Source organism: Mustela erminea, chromosome 2 (genome assembly GCF_009829155.1).
Source record: "Mustela erminea isolate mMusErm1 chromosome 2, mMusErm1.Pri, whole genome shotgun sequence".
Classification (NCBI taxonomy): domain Eukaryota; kingdom Metazoa; phylum Chordata; class Mammalia; order Carnivora; family Mustelidae; genus Mustela; species Mustela erminea.
The window spans coordinates 19,311,478-19,337,964 of record NC_045615.1 but is presented as its reverse complement, the minus strand read 5'-3'; the positions used below and the strand labels follow the sequence as shown (position 1 = coordinate 19,337,964).

At 39.5% G+C, this 26,487-nt stretch overlaps 1 protein-coding gene across 4 annotated transcripts in view; it reads right to left on the bottom strand.

Annotated features, from left to right (window-relative positions):
* SMAD1 (SMAD family member 1) overlaps positions 1–26,487 on the bottom strand; it is a 74,971-nt gene that overhangs the window by 15,969 nt on the left and 32,515 nt on the right. For all 4 annotated transcript variants that reach the window (XM_032332407.1, XM_032332410.1, XM_032332408.1 and 1 more), the window contains one exon: positions 1,155–1,412. In XM_032332407.1, the coding sequence (XP_032188298.1) occupies positions 1,155–1,412 (258 nt within the window). The remainder of the gene's footprint in view (positions 1–1,154; positions 1,413–26,487) is intronic.

Below are 26,487 nucleotides of genomic sequence, written 5' to 3'. Positions count from 1 at the left end.
CTGTAGTCTTAAGCCCTCACAGTTGGAGACACAGTGTAAACTCGAGCAATAATCTTCCAGTTTCTCACCTCTGGGCCCACCCTGACTTTGCTAAGAGCTTCTGAGACTATCTCCTCACCACTTACCTATTCATCAAACCCAGCAAGTCTGGGAGACAGTGGGGTGAACAGGAAATCAACCGATGATACTTAGTTTGATTTTTAAACTCCTCTATATCCCTGCTGCCCTGCCTCATCTTGAACAGTTTTGGATTGAGAAGCAAAAAACATGCAAAATAAAAGGTTCAGGACCAAAAGAAGTAATATATATAGAACTAAAAGACAGCACTATCAAGCATGGACCACTTTCAATTTTTGAGGACATACTAGCACTATTGTCAAATTCGCATTTACTGAAAAACATTTCAAGTGGCCTAATAAACAAGCCTGCCCGCCCATTTCCCCCCCTTGACGTGCTAATCGAAGTTCAGTAAGTCTTTGTATAGAGCATCCTTCTTCAAGTCTACTGGCAAGAAATTTGGCACTAATCATTTTTTGTGAGATGCTTGCTTAATAATCTATAATTTGAAAAATATGTCCTAATTAATCACTTATTTTGATAAACATTACACCATCAGTTCAATCTAACAAAGGATAATTGTTTTTGTCTTTGCTAAGTTAAACAAGCAGATGGTTTCCACTACTTCTGCTGCATTTCCTTTGTTGCTAAAGTATATGTTTCTTGGGATAACATCACCACTTAAATGAATTTAATTAAGTAGGGAGGTGTGATCCCTCAGGAAATAGCTTTTCTAAGGTTGCACTTACAACAGGGTCCCCCCCCACCATGTACAACAAATGTGTGCAACACATTATTTTTCTCTCTCTTTTTTCAGGAGCAAAGACAATTATGCAATTATGCCCCACCCAGAAGGATGCAGCTGTTCAAAACCCTTCAAAATCCAAAATAAAACTTATTCAAGCTTCCGTGCCTGACAACTCAAAGAGGACATTTGCTTCCTTGACCATGAGGTCTCCCTCCAGCCACAGCAGCACCCTGAGTCTGAGAGCAGAGCGCCATGGAGCAGAGGGGAAAGCGCTCTCGGAGTGCAGGTGCACCCAGCTTCCCCCCGACTCTTGCACCTGACCCGAACATCAAGGAACATTCCAACCCACCTGGCATCTGGAAAGGGCTTCCTGGGTCTGAGCTGGTGGGCGAGTGCGGGTAGGTGCCACTGCTGCTTCCAGGAGAGTTGGGGTAGCTGCTACTGGGGGAGTGAGGGAACGGATGGCTGTTGGGTTGCTGGAAAGAATCCGGAAAAGTGGCGTTGAGTGGCATGTGAGGCTCATTTTGTCCTAAGTTACGGAACTGAGCTAACAGGCTGTGCTGAGGATTATATTCGCTGTGTCTTGGAACCAGCACTGGAGGAAGAACTGGAAAAAGGGAAAGAAAAGCAAGAGACAAACATGAAAATGATGAAAATCTGTAGTAACGTCACGATAAGCCCTGCCCGCCTGCCAACTTGAGCAAAGCCATTTTTCACTCAGGAATAAATGCGCTAACAGTCTCTTTAGAATGGCTAAGAGACATGCAGCACAGACAAACTGCCCAATTAAAGTCTGCAAAACACCTTTTATGTTAAAAACGTTAGGGTTCCCCCATTCTTAATGTTTTTGTTCACTAAAAACCAAAGTACAATTAAGAACATATACCATCAATGAGAGTTCCACGGTCACACCTCTGGTTGATAAGCTATTCCATTGAAAGAGTTAATACTTATTGAATAGTATGAATTATTCACCAGAAATATTGTAAACTGACATATCAACTCATTTTAAAACAAAAGGAGGCACGGTAAATAACACTAAGAGGATAAATACAGGGAGCCGCATAAAATCCAAATGCCAACGAAGGTCGTTAGTTAGACAAGATATGTTTTGTGGGACAGACTTCACGTTGTGTCCAAGTCGTCATACTTCACAAAAACATTTTTTCTCTGAGGATATTAATGCATTTAACCCACTTCTCAGTACTCCTCAGCACTACCTAACAGGCAAAGGAAGAAACAGGTTATACAATCCACACTCTGCTAATTGGATACTCAAAGTATAAAGCCCAAAAATGCACACACCATTAGAGGAGGAAAGAAAACAGCTCAAGCCATTCCTAAAAGCTCTGTATGTCAGGAAGCTAAGGAGTTAATAATTAGCATGGTCTGTAACCTCCAGAAACCTCTAGAGGCAAAGCCACTATAAATAAGATGTCAATGGAAGATAGCAAGCCCTAAATGGGTTAGAGCCTCAACTTCTCACCACAGTCTTCAGATAGCTCCTTCCTGGGAACATAGTAGGGGCTCCTTGAATCCCTACTACAACTTTCATGGCTTTGGCTAGAAAAATCACCCATTTGGAAATCTGCACAGAGGAGAGAGGATTTAAAATCTGATACTGTTGTTGGCAGGCAGAACTCAGAATATATTCTCCCAAAGAAACAATATTTAGTGGCATTAGGAATTAAGTAGATTTCTGAGGGCTTTCCAGAGACTTTATCTATAACTTACACCATTTCTGCAGGAAAATGTGTCCTGTGAACACTTAGATTATCACTTATTCATGAGCTAAAGACTGTTTTTTTCTTTTACGTAAAAATAGGTCTTTGAAGGTCTTAAATGGTCTCTGTAGAAATAAATTCCCCACTAACGGACCCCTTAAAAACAAATCTTTTTAGTATCATAAATGTGTTTCCTTTACTGCACAGTGATGGAATCTACCCAAATTAAGTCATCAAAAGCATAATTCCTCCTTCTACCTTTCAAGAGTCACCTGAAATATAAATTATTTTGCTGAAGAAAAAAATCGTCTTAAAGGCTCTCCCAATGTCAACATAAATCTATATTTCAAATAAACAAAGGCTCCAAAATAGCACAATACCTTTGAATTACCTATCCAATCAACGATTCTTTTTCTTTTGGCCGCTGCAGCATGAGTTACCACTCTCCAACTTGCCTTTCATGGTCATTTAGCGGTAGTCTCAAGTCTGATTATTAGTGCCTTTAAAAGGGGGTAAACACTGGGCTCTAAACCCTTCCCCCCAAATGCTGCACCAGACAGCTCCTTGAATCCATTCTCCTTCTTGACCCTTCAAAGGACACCCCCCGCCCCCACATAAAACATTCTACTTACTAGAGCCCCTATTTCAGCGACTCATATTGCCTATAATCTTAGAATTGGGAATTTGCTGCTTCTCCTTCCTCACACGTGACGGTGGCAGCAGGAGGCAATGTACACCTCGAGTTCATGTTTGGCACATGTGTTCCTGCAGTAACTCTGCTGTGTGCTGCGCTGGTCTGGCCCAGGGCGCAGCGCCATCCTGAGTGCACAGCGCGAATGACATCACCAGCTTCTGCAGATGACCTGGGGAGTGTGCCACTGACTATAGCAAAGCACCACCCTACAGATAAACTTGAGGAGAAAAATAACTTTTTTCTCACCTCTGATTAGTAAGATAAGATGAATTTTGGCACTGCTGACATAGGAACAAGTACCTTTTATTTTTTTAAGTAGGCTCCACACCCAACATGGGGCTTGAACTCAGGACCCTGAGTTCAAGAGTCCCACACCCTCAGGCTGAGCCAGCCAGGCACCTCAGTACAAGTAGCTTTTAATAAACTTTAAAAAAATGTACTGAGGTGTCACACATCTATAGTAAAATGCACAGGTGTTCATACAAATGGAGTAATATATACTCTTGTATCTGGGTTCTTCGGTTCAACACTATGTCTTTAGGATTCATCCAATGCTGTGTGTAGCATCTTATTTTATAGATCATGCTTTGTTTACTCAGTTCCCCCACCTAACTTCCTCAGAGGATGATCAATTTCTTTCTATCCCCTGGTTTATCCTTCCTGTATTTCTTTGTGAAAAAGTCAAACTGATGTGCTTAACTTTTGTGGTTCCTTATTTTGTCTTTACTACTAAATAGGAAAATAGCCTACTCTATATACTCTTTTGCACTTTGCTTTATTCACCTATACCCGACAATTGACCTAGTAGTTTAGAGAGCTCTTCCTCATTTGATTTTACAGGTAATTCAGCACCATAGTTTCTTTGACCAATCTCCCATGTCTGGGCAGTTGACAGTATTTCACCCCTACATGTAACGCTGAAATGAATAACCCTATGCTCATATACTGCTGTTTGTTAAAGGAGTACCTTCCGGGTAAATCCCTGCAAGTGGCCACACTGGGTGAAAATGAAGCTATAACTTCATTATCCTCAAGTGCCCCTTCACAGGGGTTGTGCCATTTCACATTGCTACCTGCCACGTATGAGACTGACTTTACCCCCACAGCCCGTAGGACAGAATATTTTGTCAAGATTTTTTTTTTTTTGAAGGAATTTCTTTCTCTCTCTTTTTTAAAAAGATTTTATTTATTTTAGAAAGAGCAGGGGGTAGGGGAGAGGGCAATGGGCAAGGGCAGAGAGAGAGAGAGTCTCCAGCAGACTTGTGCTGAGCACAGAGCCCAATGCGGACCATGACCCTGAGATCCTGACCTGAGCTGAACCAAGAGTTGGACGCTGAACTGAGTCAGCCAGGTGCCCCAAGATTTTGATTTTTTTTGGATGATCTGATAGGTAAGAAATGGTATTTTAGTGTAATTTTAATTTACATTTCTCTCACAGCAAAAGTTGATCACCTTTTCATGTATTTCAGAGGGCATTTTAATATATTCTTTTGCAAATGGCCTGCTTGTGCCTTTTGCCCATTTTTTGCTATTTTCATTTTTCATTAAAAAATATAAATATATATTAGAGACCTTAGCCTGTGCTATTTTATATGCTACAAATATTTTATTACAACCTGTCACTTGTCCTTTGACTTTATGTGAAAAAGTTTTTGATAATCAAATTTATCAACATTTTCTTTTATTGCATATGGATCTTGAGTCACAGAAAGGCTTCTTCTACACCCAGATTGTAAGGAGGAATTCACCCATCATTCTCCTAGTGCATATAAAGTTTCCTATTTTACTTAGATCTCATCCATTTGTAGCTCAGTTTTATTTATACCATGAGGAATAGGTCTAATTTTATATTTTCCCAAATGGTTGGCCAGTTGCTCCAACACCATTTATGAAAAAGCCCATCTCTGCCTCAGTGATATACCACCTTTTTCATAAGGTTCCATACATGTTAGGGTCTATGTTTAGACATTCCATTCCATTCTATTCTAGTCGGTGCCCCACAACCACTGTGTTAAGTATAGAGGCTTTATAATGTGTTTTAATAGATGGTAGGGCTAGTCCGCCCCTTCACAGTTCTTCTTATTCAACGTCCTGCTTGCATGCTTACTCCTCCAATATCAACCTTAGTTTCACCTTGTCTACCTCCAGAAAAAAAAGAGATTTTGGTCATTGAACTAGGGTCACAATATATTTATAAATTAATGTAAGAATATCTTGATGGTGTTCAGATGTCCTATTCAAAACCTAGGAAGGTTACTTCAGGTCTACTTTTGCACCTTTTAGGAATGTTCTGCAGTTCCTATCCATGTTCTTCTGCTTGGGCTGCCAAAACAGAACACCACAGATTGGGTGGCTTATACACCGGACATTTATTCAACATTCTGGTGGCTAGAAGTCTAAGCTCAAGGTGTTGGCAGGATGATTTCTCCTGAAGCCACTCTTCTTGACTTACAGATGGCTACTTTCTTCCTTTAAGTCCTCACATAGCTTATTTCCCTGGAGCCTCTCAGGGTGTCATAAAAGGACACCAGTCAGACTGGATTAGGGTCCATCCCAATGGCCTCACTTTAACTTTTTTTTTTTTAATTTAAATTCAATTAGTCAACTTACACTACATCATTAGTTTCATAGAGATCACTTTAACTTTTTAAAGGCTCTGTTTCCAAATATTTGTATTCTGAGGGGTATGATTAGGGCTTAGTCATGGAGGGGATGAATAATTCAATCTAGAACACTGCATTAGGTTTCATCAATTCCTTCTCACATTTACATTTACTCCTAAGTATTTTATCTTTTCTGTTGCTACATTAAATGTAGTTTTCTCTTCCATTTTATCTTCTGAATGGTTAATTATTTTTATACATGAAGATTATTAATATTTCCTTGCTTTTATATACTGCTACCTGGCTGAATTCTTTAGTTGTCTGTTAGTTTATCATTGATTTCTTACAGAATTCTCCAGATAAATGATCATGTCACTGACAATGGACTTAGTTTTCCTTTCCTTTCCAATTGTTTTCTCTTATCTAGGTGCACTGGCTAATAGTGCCAATAAAAGTACTGGAGACAGTGAACTTCCTTGACTTATTCTTGACCTTGGTGGGAATGCCTCTAGTATTTCCCCTTAAGATGCTGACTTTAGGCCTTTGGTATATATATTACATTAAGAAAATATCCATTCATTCCTATAGTTCAGTGTTGTTATTAGGAACAGGTGTCAAATTTTTTTTTTTAAATAAAAGATTAATTTATTTAGAGACAGCAAATGTGAGTGGGGAGAGGGAGAATCTCCAGCAAGACTCTCACTGAGCTGGGAGCCTGACTCCAGGCTTGATCTCATGACCTAAGTCAAAACCAAGAGTCAGATGCTTAACTGCCTGAGCCACTCAGGTGCCCCCAGGTGTTAAATTTTTGTCAGAGAATCTTTCAGCATTTCTGAAGATACTTATGATTTTTCTTCTTAGATCTAATTAATGTGATTAATTATTCTTGCATTCCCAGCATAAAACCTGCTTGGGTGGTGATGTAGAGTCTAGTAACTGATATTTAGGAATTTTAGACCAATATTCATACATGATACTGTTCCAATTTTCTTTGTGTGTGTGATCGTTATCAGGTTTTGATATCAATGTTGTACTTGCTTCATAAATATTTCTGTGCTCAGGAACAGTTCATGTTGCTAACTAGTCTCTAAATGTTAGGTTGACTTTCCTTGTTAAATTATCTGGGCTTGGTGCTTTCTTATGGAGTAGTTCCTTAATAATTTTCTTTATTCATTCCACAGAAATAAATTTAAACTTTCTATGATTATTGAGGCTCATTCTGGTTATTTATACTTTTTCCGGAAAATTATCCATTCTACCTAGGTTTTCAAATTTACTTGCATAAAGGTGTGCAAAGTCATCTTACAGTTAATTTTGTACCCTCTTTATCAATAACTGTTTCCCCTCTTATATCTTTGTGCTTTCTCCTCACCTGATCCTCTCTTAATTACCTGATCCTTGGTCTTTTTTTGAAACCAGAATTTGGATTTGTTAATTTGATCTTTTTTTTTTTTTTAAATTCTCTTATTATTTCATCTTCATTCTCTTTCATCTTTTTTTTTTTTTTTAAAGATTTTATTTATTTATTTGACACATAGAGAGAGTGATTACAAGTAAGCAGAGAGGCAGGCAGAGAGAGAGGAGGAAGCAGGCTCTCCGCTGAGCAGAGAGCCCAATGCGGGGCTCAATCAGGACCCTGAGATCATTACCTGAGCCGAAGGCAGAGGCTTAACCCACTGAGCCACTCAGGCACCCTCTTTTTCATCTTTATTCTCTCTTCCCTCATCCTTTCTTTAACTTACTTTGTTCTTTTCCTAGCTTTTTTGACTGAAGCTTTAAAAATAATCTATTTTTATTATTTCATTTTTCTGATAAAGATATTCAAGGCTATGAATTTTCCTCTGATCAATGGTTTAAGTGTATCCCATAGACTCTGATATGCAGGTTTTTTGGTGATCATTATTTTCCAAATACCATGTAGTTTTTGTTTATATATGTCCATTCACCTATGGGTCACTTGCCTTAAATTTCTAGGTTTATGGTATTATGGTAAGAATGCTGATTGCATTATTCCCAATTTGTGGAACTTGCTATTTTCTTTGCAACACGTTTTTGTGAGTGTTTTTGCACATTGAAAGAACATATATTTTCTGTTATCAATGTGCGGTGTTAATAGGGAACTGTAAGAGCTACCTTATTAATAATATTACTTAGGTCTCCTGTATCAGGGGTCAGCAACCTTTTACTGGAAAGGATCAGAGAGTAAGTATTTGCGGTTTGGCGGGCTATATGGCCTCTGTCACAACTATTAAACTCCCCTGTCTTAGCAAGAAAGGCATAGATAATATGTAAAAAATTGGATGTGTCTGAGTTAGGAAACTTCACTTATAGAACAGGTAAAAGAAGGGATTTGCCTGTGGGCATAATCTGCCAACCTCTTTTGACAGCTTTTATTTGAGAGCAAGAGAAGCACAAGCAGGGGGTGGGGCAGAGAGAAGCAGACTTGCCACTGAGCAGGGAGCCTGATATGGATTCAATCCCAGGATCCTGACATCATGACCTGAGCCAAAAGTAGATGCTTAACCAACTGAGCCACCCAGGTGCCATTACTTGTCTTTGCTGTCATACCCTATAGTTTCTGCTTTATACAGGAGGTTGCTGTGATATTTAGTACATCTATGTTCACTATAAAGTGTCCTTTGTGTCAATACTTTTGGTCTGAATTCTATTTTGTCTGATATCAGACCCACAACCCCTACTTCTTGTTTTTTAATTATTATTTTTAAAATTATTTTTATTAACATATGATATATTACTTGACCCAGGGGTACAGGCCTGTGATACTTCTTGTTTCTATTTGCCAGACAGACCTTTGCTAATGCCTTTACTTTTAACCTTTTTAAGTCACTTTGCTTTTTTATTTTTTTCTTGAAGGGATGGGTCTCTTGACTATAGCACTGAGTTTTGCTTTATGAACTTGAAAATCTTTTTAATTGTTGAGTTAGGCCCATTTAATTTATTGATATGAATGATGGGCTTGGTCTCAACTCCCGTCATGTTATTGTATAATTATTGTCACATATTTATCATATTTCTCTATGGGATGTGATTCTTTATTTTCTATATTTTTAAAGGAAGTTCTGAAGATAGCTTTGTATTTCTGTTGCATGATTATTTTGTATTTGTACTTTTAGCATCTTCTTTGTTCATTCCTTAACTGTATTTCCCAGTTGCTAAGTTTTAAATGGTAGCATCTGACTCTGATCTATTATCTAAACAACCAATTATCTTACTCTGCTTTCCTCTTTTTCTGTTCTTCTATTCCATTTTTAAATGTGCATTCTTTCTACTCTTGTCAGAACATCTAGGGTTTACATTTTATTTTCCACCCATATTAGCATTCTTATTTTTGCCTTATCTCTACAACTTCACCACCAAATTTTCCTCAGTCACCTCTTAAATGAATAAAGAATAAAGGTACCCCACCATATTTCTCAAGAAGAGCTCAGTGTAACAGTATTCACACATATATTTAAAACGTTCTGTAGTCTTGATACTGAAAGATAGCTTGCCTTGCCTTTGATTTCCTTAAGCTTCCTGAAACGCTTTTTCACTGTTGCCAATTTCTGTATGATGCTTTCAAAAAGTCTGATTTCAGCATGTTCTTGCCTGTACAAACTATACGTGTTCTTCTTGCCTGGAGGCCTTCAGGATCTCTGACTTCTGTCTTGCAAGTCTAATATAGCTTTACTAGGTTTGTCTCAAAGTTTATCCCTATAGGTGAATCCTCCCACGTAGTTGGTGGGTCCTTGCAATATGTAGATTTAGGCTTTCTCTAACTTCTGTTCCACGATCTCTAAGAACTTAGGAGCTCCAACTATACATATGTTAGATCTTCTTTGTTGTCCATTCCAACTGCTTTCTCTCAGACCCCTTTTTACCTCTTTCCAAGTCTCCCACTCATTTTTAGTTGTTTTTTTCTTTGCCTTCCTCAGTAAATCTTCTGACATTTTATTAAGAATCTATTCTCCCGTTGGCACACTGTAATTTATTCTTTATTTATGAAGTGGCTTCGTCTTAACATTTATTTTCTGAGTTCTATCACTCTCACTGATTTTCTTCCAATTTCTGTCCATTTCTGTACTTAGTTTCTGAATTTCTGACTTTTCTCCCAAATGCTTGAGGATATTTATTTTGAAGTGTTGTCTTACACTGACACATTCAAGCCATAGACTCAAAGAAAATACTTGCAAATCATATAGATGATAAAGGATTGTATCCTGAATAAAGAACCTCAAAACTCATTAATAAAAAACAAGCAAAACAATTAAAAATTAGGCAAAAGATGTGAGCAGACTCTACACTAAAGAAGATGGACCTTAAAATCATTGAATCATTGTATTCAGTGAAACAGGTCAGACACAAATGAACAAAGATTTTAATTCTATTTATATGAAGGACTTAGAATAGACAAATTCGTAGCTATAAAAAGTCGAACAGAGGTTAGTTATCGGGGCTGGAAGAAAGAAGAAAAAAGTAGTTATTGTTTAATGAGTACAGAATTTTTGTTGGGTGATGAGAAAGTTTCAAAATGTTGAAAATAGAACTGCCCTATGACCCAGCAATTGCACTACTGGGTATTTACCCTACTGGGTATTTACAAACGTGGTGATCCAAAGGGGCACGTGCACCCGAATGTTTATAGCAGCAATGTCCACAATAGCCAAACTATGGAAAGAACCTAGATGTCCATCAACAGATGAATGGATCAAGAAGATGTGGTATATATACACACTGGAATACTATGCAGCCATCAAAAGAAATGAAATCTTGCCATTTGCGACAACATGGATGGAACTAGAGCGTATCATGCTTAGCGAAATAAGTCAAGCGGAGAAAGACAACCATCATATGATCTCCCTGATATGAGGAAGTGGTGATGCAACATGGGGGCTTAAGTGGGTAGGAGAAGAATAAATGAAACAAGATGGGATTGGGAGGGAGACAAACCATAAGTGACTCTTAATCTCACAAAACAAACTGAGGGTTGCTGGGGGGAGGGGGGTTGGGAGAAGGGGGGTGGGGTTATGGACATTGGGGAGGGTATGTGCTTTGGTGAGTGCTGTGAAGTGTGTAAACCTGGCGATTCACAGACCTGTACCCCTGGGGATAAAAATATATGTTTATAAAAAATAAAAAATTAAAAAATAATAGTGATAATGACAGTGATAATAGTTAAACAACACTGAATTTATTTAACGCCATGGAATTGTACATTTACGAATGGTCAAAGTAATAAGTACTACGTTATATATATTTTACCACAATAAATTTTTAATTATTAGGATCGACCATACCAAGTGTTGGCAATAGGGATTCTCATATATTGCTGGCTGTAATGTAGAGTGGTACAACCACTCTGGGTAACATTTTGGCAGTTTCTTATAAAATTAAACGTATCTACCACATGTCCCAGCCATTTTCCTTTGAGGAAATGCAAATCCTCCCATGCAAAATGAAAACATATCCATATAGATGTGTGTGTCTTACCTGTGATAGCCAAAAACTGGAAACAAATATCCACTGAAAACCAAACGAGTAAATTATGGTATATCACTACAGTAAATTACTACTCAGCAATAAAAAGGTATGAAATAGTGATTCATAAAACAACATGGATGAATCTCAAAATATGCTGAGAGAAGTCAGACAGAAAAAGAGTATGGGGCACCTGGGTGGCTCAGTGGGTTGAGCATCTGTCTTTGGCTCATGTTATGATCCCAGGGTCCTGGGATTGAGCCCCATATCAGGTTCAGGGAGCCTGCTTCTCCCTCTCCCTCTGTCCTTCCCCTGGTTCATGCTTGCTCTTGCTCTCTCTCAAATAAAATCCTTAAAAAAGAAAAAGAGTGTATACTGTTAATTCCATGCATATAAAATCTAGAATATGCAAACCAATGTATGGTGACAGAACTCAGAGCAGTAGTTGCCTGGGGATGATAGTAAGGGCTGGAGAGAGAGAGTACAAAGGTGTGTGAGTAAATTTTGGAGGTGATATGTATGTTCCCTGTCTTCACTGTGGTGACACTTTCACAGGACTATGTCAAAACTAATCACACTGTACATTTTAAACACATGCAGTTTATTCTAGGTCAGTTATTCCTTAATAAAACTGTTCAAAAAGCAAATGTGAAGAGGCAATTTAAAACTGTCTTTTATCAATTTTTAAACATGCCTAAAATGTTTTATTATCGATTCCTTTTTTGAATCCCATCTTCAAAGTTTTGGAACCATTACTCTGAGCTCAATAGTATATTAATACCCAACTAAAACAGCTTTATCCTACTATATCTACTTCTGGCACTATATAATGCGTAGCTCCCCATGCAGAATCCCCAACCATGAAAGGAATTCCAGTTGGTTATCAGACATACCAGCTCCTAGGGTGAAAACCAACTGAAGATATCAGAAGTAAAGAGTTGCAAGAAAGCTCCATGTTAAAGCAGCAATAACATTTAAGATATGCAATGTTAGTAAGCAGAACTCCAAGGTAAATATTCTATGCACCTTTTTTTTTTTTTTTTCAAGCAGGCTCCATGCTCAGTGTGGAGCCCAACACGGGCCTTGAACTCATAACCCTGAGATCAGGACCTGAGTTGAGATCAAGAGTCAGAAGCTTAACTGACAGCCACCTAGGTGCCCTTCCACTTGAAAGAGGACTTTTCTAAAAAAAATAAAAAATAAAATGGCTGCCACCAGTGTTCTCACATTAGCCTCAGAATCTGAAAGATGTTTCTGTGTGTTTTTCAACATTTTTCACCATAGTAAACACCAGTGACAGAAAGTCATGTGGGATCCCAGCAGCTCCACTGGAATTGTGAAATTACACTGAAATTTTTCTTCACCTAACCAAATTCATACATATTTTATGCCCTACACCTTATTACTTATCAAACATAAAGGTGATATTTTAAATAACTTGTAATCAAGTAAAATTGATACTCCAAGGAGACATGCCAAGTTACCTACGGCTTTGAGTACCCGGAATGGCATTATGCTGGGGTGGGTGGTGGTACCCCAAAGTCTGAATGCATGGATTTCCTACTGACTCAGTGTCACAGTTCTTAACCAGTTATTAGTATCTCAGAAAACTACAGCATAAAAGTGACCAGGAACAGTAAGAAGGGAGACAAATAAATACAGAACAGACTCTAAGAGCATTTACGTAGAAGGAGACACTCATCAAGTCAATTTTAGGTGATCATCAATATTCCACAAAATTTACAGTAACACACCACAGTCACCACAGACGTTTGCTCTAAGCCCAGACCCACGCTGAGCATGTTGTATCACTTTAGAAAGAAGAGCGCTTACAGGGTGACTGACCTAAGGTCACAGAAGAAGTGTCAAGAATTAGGAAGGCATGGAGCACTCTCAACCACGATGTTCTACTGCTTCAGCGACTCTAAGTTTCTAAGAATGTTAAATTATATCCTCGACAGTTTAAGGGATGGATACGTAGAATAAATTTCAGAAGTTTTCTGGACAAAAATAAAGTTATGGCCAGCCAATTTAAAGGAAAAAACTCTGGTTCAATTTAGCAAGTTCAGTTATGCGATCCTTCTATCTCCCTGATGATACATAATACATGATTATCAAATCTGATTTGCATTGTTTGAAGACTTAGAAGTATGGTATCTGTATGTTCTGGCTTGCCTGGGACAGTCCCAATTTGTAGGTGCCGTCCGGTGGGATTATTAGTAGGTGACCCATGCTACTCTCAAAAGTGTCCTGGTGTGGACAACAAATTATATGGCATCCAAACTAGAAACAGTAACTATTTAAATTCAGAAGAGGAAAGATCTGGGTCTGGGATCTGGAACAGCTGCTAGCCCTAGAGAGAAGTGTTAGTGTGGCAGATAGACATGGGGCTTAGAGAGGCAGGGCTGCGCCTACAAGCACAGCTGCTCTAAGATGACCGGCCCAGGCCCCTCTGGCCCGTGTGGGCCCTAAAGGTGCTGCTCCCTCCCACATATCTCTTCATCTCGCCACCCCCAGACCTTGTTTCCTTCATTCAATAATATTTCAGTTAAGGAATGATTAAGAGAGCTGTTTTGTACTGGGGGAAAAGGAAAAAATGAACATCCAGATGAATAATCCAAGTTTAAATGCATCTTCTACGTACAATTCCTATTTCCTAGGTGAGAGTTGGATGAACTAGCTGAAAGAAACAGGATTTGCAAACTCTAGGCCTGACTCAGGTCAGGAACAGGAAGGCAGAGAGAATGAGAAACATCTTTCTTCTAATATTTCTTTCCACGTTTCAGGCTACTTCTACTTTATGGAGAACAGATAATGGAAGCACAGACTCTTCTGGGGAACCAAGTTTTCTTTGGTGCACTGAAAAGCTTACTCCTACTTGGCAATTTCAAACAATGACTCAAGTTTGTGGCTTCTCTTTCCAGGGCTGCTCCTGGTTAATTTGAATTGCAAGAATCTCTTTGGAAAGAGAAGCCCAATGGTAAAACACATTTCTTTATACACACAAACTTCTTTTTTATGTCAATCATTTAAAAATCAGACTGTGTTGGGTCATTCCTATATTCTAAGAGTCCCAACCCTGGTAAGAACCCTGGCTGGCTTCACACCACCTCCTGAGGTGTATTTGGGGGAAAGGGGGAGGACTCCTAGGCAATTTCACAATGCCTCCTTCCACCCACGTGAAAATCGCTAATTGCTGTGTGTCTTTGAAAGGAGGACGCTCTCTTCCCTTTTCTTCCCAATGAAGCAAGAGGAGAAAAGTCAGATGGCTGCCTCCTCCCAGAGATGGACCTCTGCTTTTCTAAGTTTTTAGACGTCTCTTTCAGTTAAAATAAATAAATAAATAAAATCCCTTTCTCAGTCTACAGGAAAACCAAACTAAGAAAGTTTCAGGAAGTGAGTTTCAGGAGAGTTTTAGTAGGTGACCCATGCTACTCTCAAAAGTGTCCTGGTGTGGACAACAAATTATATGGCATCCAAACTAGAAACAGTAACTATTTAAATTCAGAAGAGGAAAGATAAATAAAATCCCTTTCTCAGTCTACAGGAGACATTTGTAATTCTGCTATTGGACTCTGTTTTCCTGTGTTGCCAGGCACAAGGAAAAGGCATGAAGAAGAAACAGCTAAAATTGGACAGAGGAGCTGAGCTCTGGAAAGCATTCATGCACACCCCCTAGGTTTGTGAGCTTTTTCAAGATTTTGAAGCCCTGCTTGAAATTCTATCCCCAAGTCAGAGGTAGCCTAGTAATGAGACGAAGGCTGACAAATCTCTACCTAAACTGTGACCCATCAGATGCTGGTGAACAAGTTTTGTTTTGTTTTTTAAACACGCATGAGAGTTTTGGTAACAAAGAGGCCAGACCCTTGCCTACATTTGCCCACATGCACATGATGACTAACAAGCTAGATGCTACTCAGTGGTACATAAAGGCTTTTGAGTTCTGATGACTTGGAAAAGGTATTTTAAGCAATAGAACATCTGAGTTCAGCCTTGGCCAGGATAATAACTACTTTTCTGACTTTGGGCAAATCATTTAATTTTTCAGAGTCTCAACTTCTTCACTCATAAAAGCAAGGAACTTGAATTCTAAAGGACCTTCTTGCCCTACATTCCACAGGTCTTCTGACTGATGATAGAGCTGCTCTATGTGTATCTGGGGCTTCCTGTGTATAAAATTCAGCACCAGACCCCATCTCAGTTGGGTCTCAGGATGCCTCGGGGAGGTCACCTAAAGAGCAGGAAGGTGACCCAGAGCTAACCGAAGAATGGCCCAAGAAGCAGGCCAGTGCTGCCCTTCCCCCACGAAAACAAGGGACGGTGATGCTGCCGGAGCAGCTGTGCCCTGTACAGTATCTGTACTAGACAGATGTCCCTAGATACGGTGTGTGCTCAGTGGCTCGGTGACCTTCTAAACAGAAACATTTCAAGTAGAGTAGTGGCGAGGGGAAGACCATTGAAAAGTTCACAGTGTATGCATTTAATAAATGAAATTCCTCACTTCAGAAGGTGTCAGGGAAACTTCATACTGAAGATTCTCAGAACCTTTAATCAAGGTTAAATTTTAGTAAAACATATAGCCCCAAATCCCCGAGTGCTGGCATTTTCTCTCTTTGTTTGCTTAGTGGTGGTGAGGCAACAATAAGACAATAAGGTGAAACAGTATGAATGTTCACTAAGCAGTACGTACACGCCCATCAAATACCGACTATAGGCAAGGCCTTGTGCAGGGCACGGCCAGTGCGGAAGCCAGCGGGACAGCCACTATCCCTGCCTACACGGAGTTCATGAGACCACTGAATCTTCCCAACTGACAAGGAAGCGGGCTCGGCCTGGGTCAGTAATACACCCAAGGTCACCACAGCTGCTGCGGTGAGAGCCAGGCTTTGAATCAAGGCCTGCTCATCACCACCACACCGCACTGCTCAGCCTGTAAAACTGGAAGGAGATTCTGGAAGTCATCATTAAAATTCTCTTTCCGGTACTCTGTTTAGTTTTTTGGGAGAACATCGTTTTAAAAGTTAAGACAGTTTTGCCTAAAGTGAGTAACTTCACAGTACCTATTTTCTAGGAACGTATCAATTACTCTTCAGTACAAATACCTTAATACAAAACAAATATGTGAACACAGTTTGACTACAGGCAGAGAAATGAATTATCATCAGTAACAGTATCTTCAAGCTTAAAAAGAAAAAAAAAATGTTAAATTTACTTAAAAGTAGCCTATATCTAACTCAACTTTGAGAACTCAACTTCGTAGATAATTCCAAGCCAGGGCTCTTTTTGGTATACTACAGCTGATTTCCTTGAAAGACATCTTATCTGTGAGATTATGCACCCATGGTACATCTTCTGTGACTTCCTGACCCAGCTCAGATTCCCATGCCAACCTATCTTTGGGGGTAAGTGTCCTCCCGCCCTCTCTCCGCCCAGCCATTCCAGGCTTCTTGCAGTTTTTCTGCTAGTTTCATACTTCTGTACCTTTGCTCACTTGACCCTATTTCCAAGTCTCAGTTCTAAATGTTATCTGCTTTATTCTGCCTTTCTTGTTTTTTAATACTCACCCCCAGTAAAAATGAATTCCTCTTTGTGCCCCACTGTTGTCTAAAGAGACCTCCACCATAGCATCTGTTACATTTTATTGCTAATTTGACTTTACCTCACCCAAACCCTAAGCCCCTAGAGGACAGATGTGAGGTTGTTTTTTTTTTTCCTGCTGTATCATTCAGTGTATAGCATATAATAGATTTTTATTTTTTCAATTAATGTATGTGAATTATATTACTATTCCTTAACTACTTATTATAAGGCAATTAATATAGACCAATCTTTCTCAAAGTCCTCAGACTATCTGCATTTGGATTAGCAAGATACTTGTTTAAAAAGGCAGACTCTAGGGTGCCTGGGTGGCTCAGTGGGTTGAGCCTCTGCATTCGGTTCTGGTCATGATCTCAGAGTCCTGGGATCGAGCCCCGCAGGGAGCCTGCTTCCCCATCTTTCTCTGCCTGCCTCTCTGCCTACTTGTGATCTCTCAAGTAGATTAATTAAAAATCTTATAAACAGGGGCGCCTGGGTGGCTCAGTGGGTTAAGCCGCTGCCTTCGGCTCAGGTCATGATCTCAGGATCCTGGGATGGAGCCCCGCATCAGGCTCTCTGCTCAGCAGGGAGCCTGCTTCCTCCTCTCTCTCTCTCTTCCTGCCTCTCTGCCTACTTGTAATCTCTGTCTGTCAAATAAAATAAATAAAATCTTAAAAAAAAATCTTATAAACATTAAAAAGGCAGATTATTGTGCCTCATCCCAGAGACATTAAGTCAGACTGCCTGGGAGCTGGGATTCAGGGCGATGAGGAGTGGCTATGGGCATGGCAATGCAGGACTAGCTTTCTCACCCTATGTCTCTAGTGGCTGTGAAACCTGGAACTTCAATTTGATCACCTTACATCAAATTTCTACAAATCATTCGTCCAACCCCTAAAACTCTATATAGTACCAGTTCTAATTCTCAGGTACACAGACTAAAATGAGAAGGATACAGAAGAGACCAGCAGGGCCTTACACGAACCTAACAAGAAAATTTATCAAGTGTCCACACTTTGGTCAGGTGGCATGGTACCATGCGTTAGCTTTGGATCAAGACTGCCACGAGTGCCAGCTGTCTGAACTGGGCAGTGTAAGTTCTCCCCCGTTTCTGTAGGGAGAACGACCCAAGCCTCCAACAGCTCCGCGCAGCCCCACTCTCAAATGCTGCCTCCCTCCCTGACTCCTCTCTCCCTACTCAGCCCAGGTTCCTTTCCTCTGCCGAATGTTTATTTGCTTAACTACCACAGAAGGAAGGTGCTATGTTATTAGAGCTTCAGAATTTGTGAGAGGAAGAAGAACTTCAGAGTGTAAGCTAAAAATACCAGGAGGAAAAAAATCCTTCAGAAGGTGTAGATGAAACAGAACAACAATTAGAGGCCGGTTTTAGTTTTCGGCTTCTGAAATTGGAATTCCTGCTCAATTCTTTACTAGCCAATTATCAGAACCTCACTTCCTTACAAGTAAAATGGGAATAACAGCTCTTCTCCCAGATTTTCATGTTTAACATTTACACAGTGCTTCTCTATGAAAGTGCTGTACGAAGAACTCCTTTCACTGTCATTACCTCTACTTTATAAAAATAGATACTGAGGTACGGAGATTAACTTGCCTGCACGAATATAACCCGCAACCTGTGGAGACAGGATTCAAACCTAGGCATCTGGCTCCAGAATCTCGGCTCCTAACCACCGTGTGTTGCACAGGCAGGTTCCTGCGCCACGATGGCACTCTATGAGGGGCAGTTACCACTGCGCAGGCAGCGCTGGCGGCCTAGTGTGCCTAATCATCTATTAGACCCTATTGATATGTAAATGACCATCCCCAGGGTTCGCACCAGGCAATGCGGCTTAATTTGTAATTGCCGCTGAATGTAATTAGTTCTCCTTCCGAGTTCAAATTTGATCCCATTAAGTATATTCCATGAAACAGATACTTGTTATCTAATGATGATTACTGACCGAGGGGAAATAAACACAAATAAAGCCTCCATAAACACCTGAAGCCAGGAGTGGACCCACTCTACTGCTCCGGACCCTGACTTCAGGCAGCCCGCATACAGTTCAGACCACTTGCTCTGCTACGAAGAGCAGGTGATGCTCTGCTCCTTCGTCAAAAAGAGAAAGCTAATTAAAGGGTGGGGGGAAGCTACCTCTTTTGGCAAGCAGTACAATGTAGTGGTTAGCAGCATGAATTCTGGAGTTAGACTTCAATTTGAATCCCAGCTGGCCTGTTACAAGTTGTGTAAGTGCATCTCCGTGGCCCATTTGGTCCCTTTACCTCTTGCAGTTGTGGTCAGTATTAAATGAGAATACAAGGGATGTGACAAGCACAGTGCCTGGCATGCAGCAAGCATAAAAAGTAACTATTTTCATCTTCACTGTTACTATTATTAACATTGCAACTATTGTCATTAGTTTTCCAAAAATTTCTTTAGTGGAAGTTTACTTACAGTATGAATTTCATTTTACTCTGCAGCTGTATACAGAAGTTATGTTCCTTACTTCAGCCATGTTATGTTTCAAGAAGGTATATAGAGCCTTTTCACATGCATTACTTGATTCAATCCTTGCCACTACCCTGGAAAGTAGATATAATCGCACCCTGTCTCACAGGTTAGCAAACACAGATTCAAAGAGGACGAGTAAGTGGCCCAAGTTTGAAAATACCAAGTGCTCAAATTTTAGTCCAGACCTTCAGATCCAAGACTCCTCTTAACCATGTTCTAACCTGACACCTTAAAGAGATATAAATATCTGCTTTAAATTGTCTCATTTGTCCTGAATATGCTAAAGAACTCCACTCCACACTCACCACAGTCACCTACCGTGAAGAAGAGCCCTTCCCCTTTCTCTCCATTTATCTATCTTCAGGATTCCTGTTTTTAATCCCTAAATGCTTTATAATTATTTTCTGTCCATAATTATTTTGTTGATCAAATTTTCTCTAATGAAGCCACGGGCAGCCCCCTTCAGGCTGACTCCTGTGTCCTTGTGACACGCTCCCGTCAATTTTTTTTTTCTACAAAGCTCATTTTAAAATTAGCGTTTCCTTTTCCTATTTAAAAGCTATAGGTTGTATTGTTTCAAAAGCACTTACCCAAAACTGTTTCCTACCTTGACCACCATACTTAACTGTCTGGCACACTACCATGTGCTAAACTTTTTCCATACTCAAGGAAAGATATTGTCACAGAAAAAAATATTGCTATATCTGCTACAGAGCTAGCTAGACATAACTGTAAGGGAAATGACAGGGAAACATGAAGGAAAAAACACCCAAGACAATTCCACCCTGTTGTCTTACATATGTTTCCTTTTACTTTACAAAAAGCTGCCCCAAAACCACTTACAGAAATCACAGGCTCTCCTTTTGCCTTACTGTGACTGAAGATCCCATAAAGGCAAGCAGGCAGGTGGTCGGGGGAAGGTGATGTGACTCTAGAAGTCAAACCACTACTTGGATAAGAATTGCTTCCTTCGCGCAAAAAGGTTCAGAACTAAGAACAGCGGTGTATCTTGGGGAGCCGTGCTAGAACTGAGGTAGTAGTGATGGAGGATGTAAACCCAATCTTCCCTGGTAAGGTCTGCTGGAGATTCCAGAGCATAAAGCTGATGATACAAAGAACTGGAGGAAAATCTGCCCAACAGTCCTTGGTTGCCCTGAATCTTTTTATTTAAACATGGCCCATGTTTTCTAGACTCTAGATCTTTTTTCAAGGAATTTACAATTACTTCCAGTTATATAGCCCCTGTCACTCACAGCAGATTTATGAAGAGCAGACCCACAAGTGAGTATCAAGGACTTTGGTGCTAAGGGCCACAGGAATGGAGAAATCCTGTCGAGGGCACTGATAATGAGGAAAGTGGAAAGGGTAAGCAGCATGTTAAGTGTTTATCTGCCCACCTCCCACACATGGGGAAGAATCGCTGTTGACACAGTGGAAACCCAGGCCAGACTAAACTCAGGGGGAAACAGAAGTCTGCAGCCTTTCAAACCGGTCCTAACACCAATATCTAAAAATGACACTAATCCCCAGCCATGCTGGCAAATTAACAAAATCTGGTTTGTTTTTGTTTTTTTTTTTTCTTAGCTCTCCTATTTTTCAGGGACTCTGAGATTTTTAATGTAGTGCTCGTGGCACCCTACGGCTGCCCAAAGTACCTAAGCTCTGCTCTTTAAAATAAACATCCCCTCTTTCCTTCCTCATCTCTTCCCCAAAGAAATATTTTTCCAACAATCGACAGAGATCTGATCATTTGGCTAATTCAAGATTATTAGGCATAGTGCTGAGTTTTTCATAACATTTGTATTTTGAAGTAGAAAAAGACAAAGGAATGAGATATACATATTGGGGAAAGAAATCTCCAGTCTTGTTTAAGCCTTTTGATATCTAGTACCAAGGAGGCTGCACACTGAGATACTTACTCAGCCTAAGAGCATTACATAAGCCAACCTTCCCTTCTTTTTCTCTCAGTTCTGCAAGTATCCATTAAGAACACAAGGCACTTCAACATGTGGGCAATCACAGGTCACTCCCCTCCCCCAACCACATAAAACATTCCCAAACCTACAAAAAAAAAAAAAAAAAAAAAAAAAATCATTGTATGAGGATGTTCTACATGCAGGGACAATAAGTCAAAAAGCACAACTCACAGGTCTCATTATTTCATCCAACTCTAGTCTTGGAAGCCAAGTTTTTCCTTTTAATTTATTATTTTTATACAATTGCAATCATTATATACACTATTTCTTTCATTTATTATGAAGAACTTTTTTATGGTTTTTGAAACTGTTTTTCTTCATCAGCCATGGTTGTTTGTGTTTTGTTTATGACAACTGCTGGCCAGTGTTCCTTCGGCCCTAATAAATTAGCAGTGGTGGAGGGAAGAGTGTCGAATTTTGAATGAATCAGAAAGACCTGAAAATACCTTCTCTTGCCCACCTAATGTTGCAGAGGTAGGGAAAGAATGAAATGGAAGATAATGGTCAGGGAAGCAAAATGATGAAAAAAATACTTTGTATAATCTGTATATTCTTAATATTTCAAATTGGAGTATATCTACCAACAGAAAAATCCCATCCAGGAACAAATCACATAATTGTCCAGATATCTGCCTCAATTTATGTCTTTTACAACTTCTGTAAAAGCAACATATAGTAACTGTTATAACTTTTCATCATATGTTCATCAAATAATAAACAGCACAAAACCAATGCCCCAAATAATGCACTAAAAACAGTTGCTCAGGAAAAAGAAAAAAAAAATCAGAATTAACTTCACATTTGAACTTTAAGAATACGGAATCTGCTAAATGATTTGAGTATGAAATCCTACTCACAATTCTATTACTTCATCTATTTCAAGTAATATGGTAGATGACAATGATGAAATTATCAAACACAAGCCAAAGGCCAATGACAGTTGGTTGGAAAAAAAACTCAGCATCCAAACTCCATGTCCACTTGGTGTGTGTTGACCTTGTAGAGAAGGAGGATTAGTGATCAAACAGAATGGAGCCCTGGGCAGACTCTGGAAGGGCAGCGACAATGGCAGGGACATTCTTGCCCCAGCGTATCCCAGCTGCAGCTGACCTCTGGAAAGGGCCTCAAAGTTTCTCCCCACCACCCACCCTTCACAGGTTAGAAAGTACCTCTTACAGCTTTCAAAGCATTCTTCCTCCATCTAAATATTGTTCACATCTCTCTCCCTCCGGAAGAATTAGAGAACCACCCAGACTATAACAGGAACATACAGTAACTATATATAGCTGTGTATCTATCATAGTAACCCTCATGGAATGAATGCATTATGTGCTGATTTTCCTCTTAGTCTTGACCTTCCATTTCAATTTGTTTTCCCTGGTCTACTTTTTTCAGAATACTTTCTACCTTCTGTGTGTGTCCTTACAAATGGATTTAAATCCTGTGTACAATGAAATATACATATATATCCGTACCACCACATAGACTGGAACACTACGTCCAGATGTGTTAGAGTCCACTGAGCCTTTTTGTGGCCACTCTCAGGCTTTTAAGAGTCAGCTGCAACCCCTATCCAGACTTCTACTGTTGGATTTAGCGAATTGTGCTGTAATCATACACCAGTGCTTCTTGGGCAAACACGGTTCTCGAGGAGGTGTGTATGTGTCGTAAATGTTTAAATGAAGAGAAATTTAGATGCAGAAATTATGAGGTGTGATGGTTAATTTTATATGTCAACTTGCCTGGGCTACAGGATGCCCAGATAGCTGGTAAGACATCTTTTTTTTCCAGCTGTGTCTGTGAGGATGTCCCCAGAGGAGATTAGCAATTCAATCAGCAGACAGAGTAAAGATGATTACTCTCATTAAAGCAAGGTGGGCATCATCCAATCTGTTCAATACCTGAAGAACAAAGAGGTAGGGGAGGGGCAAATGTGCTTTTTTTGTTCACTTCAGCCAGGACACCCACCTGCCCTCAGAGATCAGTGCTCCCGGTTCTCCGGCCTTTGGACTAGAACCGGGACTTAGGCCACCAGCTTCTTGATTCCCCAGCTTTTAACAGCAGATCATGTGACTTTCTGGTCTCTATACTGGTGTTAGTCAATTCCTATAATAAATCTCTTCTATCTATATCTATTTAAATATATATAGATATATATATAAAAATCCAATTTGTTCTGTTTCTCTGGAGAACCCTAATACACAAGTCAAAATGCATTATTTAAATTTTTATAGTTAATATTGTTAACTAATTAATTCCAAATCTTCGGAACACTTATTAAGATGTGTTTATGTGGCTTACAACTTCAGTTATCAGACTCCTATGAATCACCACTCAGATAAACCTGGAGGAAAAGTCAGTACTTCTCCTCCATTCCTATCCTCCAAATGAGTATACTAACACAGCCTAAAAAAAAAAAACTTTACTTGGAACAAAGTTTTTGTTATCATTGGCTCAAGTGAAAACACATTTGCAGTATGAAGAAACATTTTTTAAAAAAGACTTTCATTTTTGGTTTTTTAAAATATCAATTTTATTAAATCTCAATCCCCAAGTATATGTCTTTTTAGTAACCTGTGTAGAAAATAACCCATGTGCATAGAGCACCTCTCCTGCATTCACTGAAATACAATGGTTTCCTTAAGGAAAACCTCTAGCATGATTTGAGTCATGAACTGAAGAAGGGGCTTTTGTGCAGATCCCTATTTTTTAAATTAAGGTAACTGTAGATTCGTTCACATGCAGCTATAAGAAATAACAGAGAAATCCTGTTGACCCTTTACCTAGTTTCCTCGAATGGTGACATCCTGCAAAACTATAGGACATCACAATCAGAGTATCAACATTGATAGAGTCAAGACACAAAAAATGTCCATCAACCCAAGGATCTCTCATGTTTTCGTCCTTTTATAGTGACACCCACCCCGCCTGTCCATCCCCTCCCTCAGCTTCTCAAAAGCCCTATATTTGTTCTCGATGTCTAGAACTTTAAGACTTTCTAAGGTAACATTTTGCAAGCCACGAATTTCATGGTGACTGAGGCAGCCAAAGAGTCAAAACTCTCGGCCAACAGGTGAAGAGGATTTTAGGTGTATTTGAATTTTAACAGCTGGGAGCCTTTATGCTGAAAATAAAAGCACAGGAAACTAATTCTAGGTGTTACTTTAAAGATTAAAATTGAAATCTCAGAATTTCAAGCTCAGGTTTGTTACGGCCTTTCAAGTTGATTAAGTTTACGTTTAAAGTACAGAAGATAGTTTTCAAGAGCCATGTGAAAAACATAAAAAATATATAAGGCCAGATGACAGGAAGTCTCCATAAAAGCACGTTAATATCAACAGCTAGCAACTGAATGGTCTGGGCACCACAGTTAGATGACTTACTTTACCACTGTCAGCATTTACTTTGGTAAAGAAAAAGAAAACCTATATTTAACACAACCACTAATAAGCAGCCTTGATTCTAAAGGCTACTAAAAGTCCGGGTAAACAGTAACCTGTTACATCATCAACAGGGTCACAGTCAGAAGCTGCACGAACTTTCTTTCCTGTAACTGTCCATGCATTTTTAGAAAAAGAAATCCTGAACACTTTTTACTTTCCCACAGATACATTTCCACTAATGGTCAAAGTAGCACCTCTCACCAAAAGGAAGGTAGTTCCCCTTTCACCCTCTTTACCACTGTTAATTATGATGGACGCAAGTTGCCGCAAAGTGCTTCTGCAAATTCGGGTCCCCCCACCACCATTACAATTTTCAGACTTTTTTATTTTAACAAAATAAATGACAAAGGGTAAAGAAAAACGAGAATTCTTTAAACCCATTAAAATATTTTTGGTCAAACAAACAGTATCAGATAGCCAAAGAACAATAATAAAACCTGTGCTGGGCCAAATCACAAAGCATTCCTCTCTCCCTGTCTCCGCCACCACCTTAGAGACACCTTCTGTTATTTTATCAGAGTGCTGATCTTAGGACTGTCAGAGAGAATGAAAATTCTGGAAGGAGGTCAATTTTATATCTGTAACAAAACATGCAAAGTTCAAAATGATGAGTGACTTCAAAGACAAACCCATTAGCATCTCTTTTTGATAACAGAGACAACTTCATCTAATCAATTGAACTTGATGACTTGCCTGGATACCTTAAACCAGTGGTTCTCAAAGTGTAGCCTGCATTAGAATCTCCCAAAGAGTTTGCCAAAACACCAACTGCTGGCTCCATCCCCTGAGTTCAATTCAATAGGCCTGTGGAAGGGTCCAAAATTTTGTATTTCTCAAAAGATCCCAAGTGATGCCAACGCTGCTGGTCTGAGGAGCACATATTTTGAAAACCACTACTTTAAAGCTAGAGACACCCAATTTTTGTAGAATTTTGCTTACGAGGTCTTAAAACAGAGGTCTCTGGAGAAAACACCAAGGTTGGGAGATTCAACTATCTTATGCTTCAACTGCTAAATTGCTCTTCCAAATAATTCATCTCAAATTAGTAGTTACATAATCCAAAGAAATTCATTACTGAGCTGTGTATCTGCAGCTTAGAATTCCAGACTCCTTTTTCCCTAGTTCACAGAAATTATAACCAGGTGTACTCCAAAATGCCTACTGAACTCTGGGAGAGTAAAGGGCTTAGGCTCCCTTATACTTCCAGTGGGGCTTCTCCCTGAGACGTGTAGGGGCTGCTTCATAGTGGTCTCTGGAAAAAGTACATTTGTTCTTATTCCCACATCAGCCACTTTACAACATGAAAAATCCCAATATGTTTAAATTCAACATATCCTGGCCTCAGCCTCAAAGTTTTCTAAAACTGTTCTATGTAAGCCTCACAAGATTCTTGGCTATGAGGCGTGTGCTGGTGGGGATGAATGACATTTGTGGAGTCTCAAATGTCTTATTTTATCTGGTTTTCTACCCCTCCCCCCATCAAACCACTTGCATATAAGCTATTAAGAATAACAAAATCATCTCAGTATTAACTTGTAACTTAAAAAAAAAACAACTTTCCATTGTGTGTCAAGAGACTTTAGTAGTAATGTTAGGTGTTATTTCCCCATTACCAATGAGATAAATGAATAAGGGAAGATGATGTTCAAAGGGTACAGACAGGCAAGCTGAAAACTCC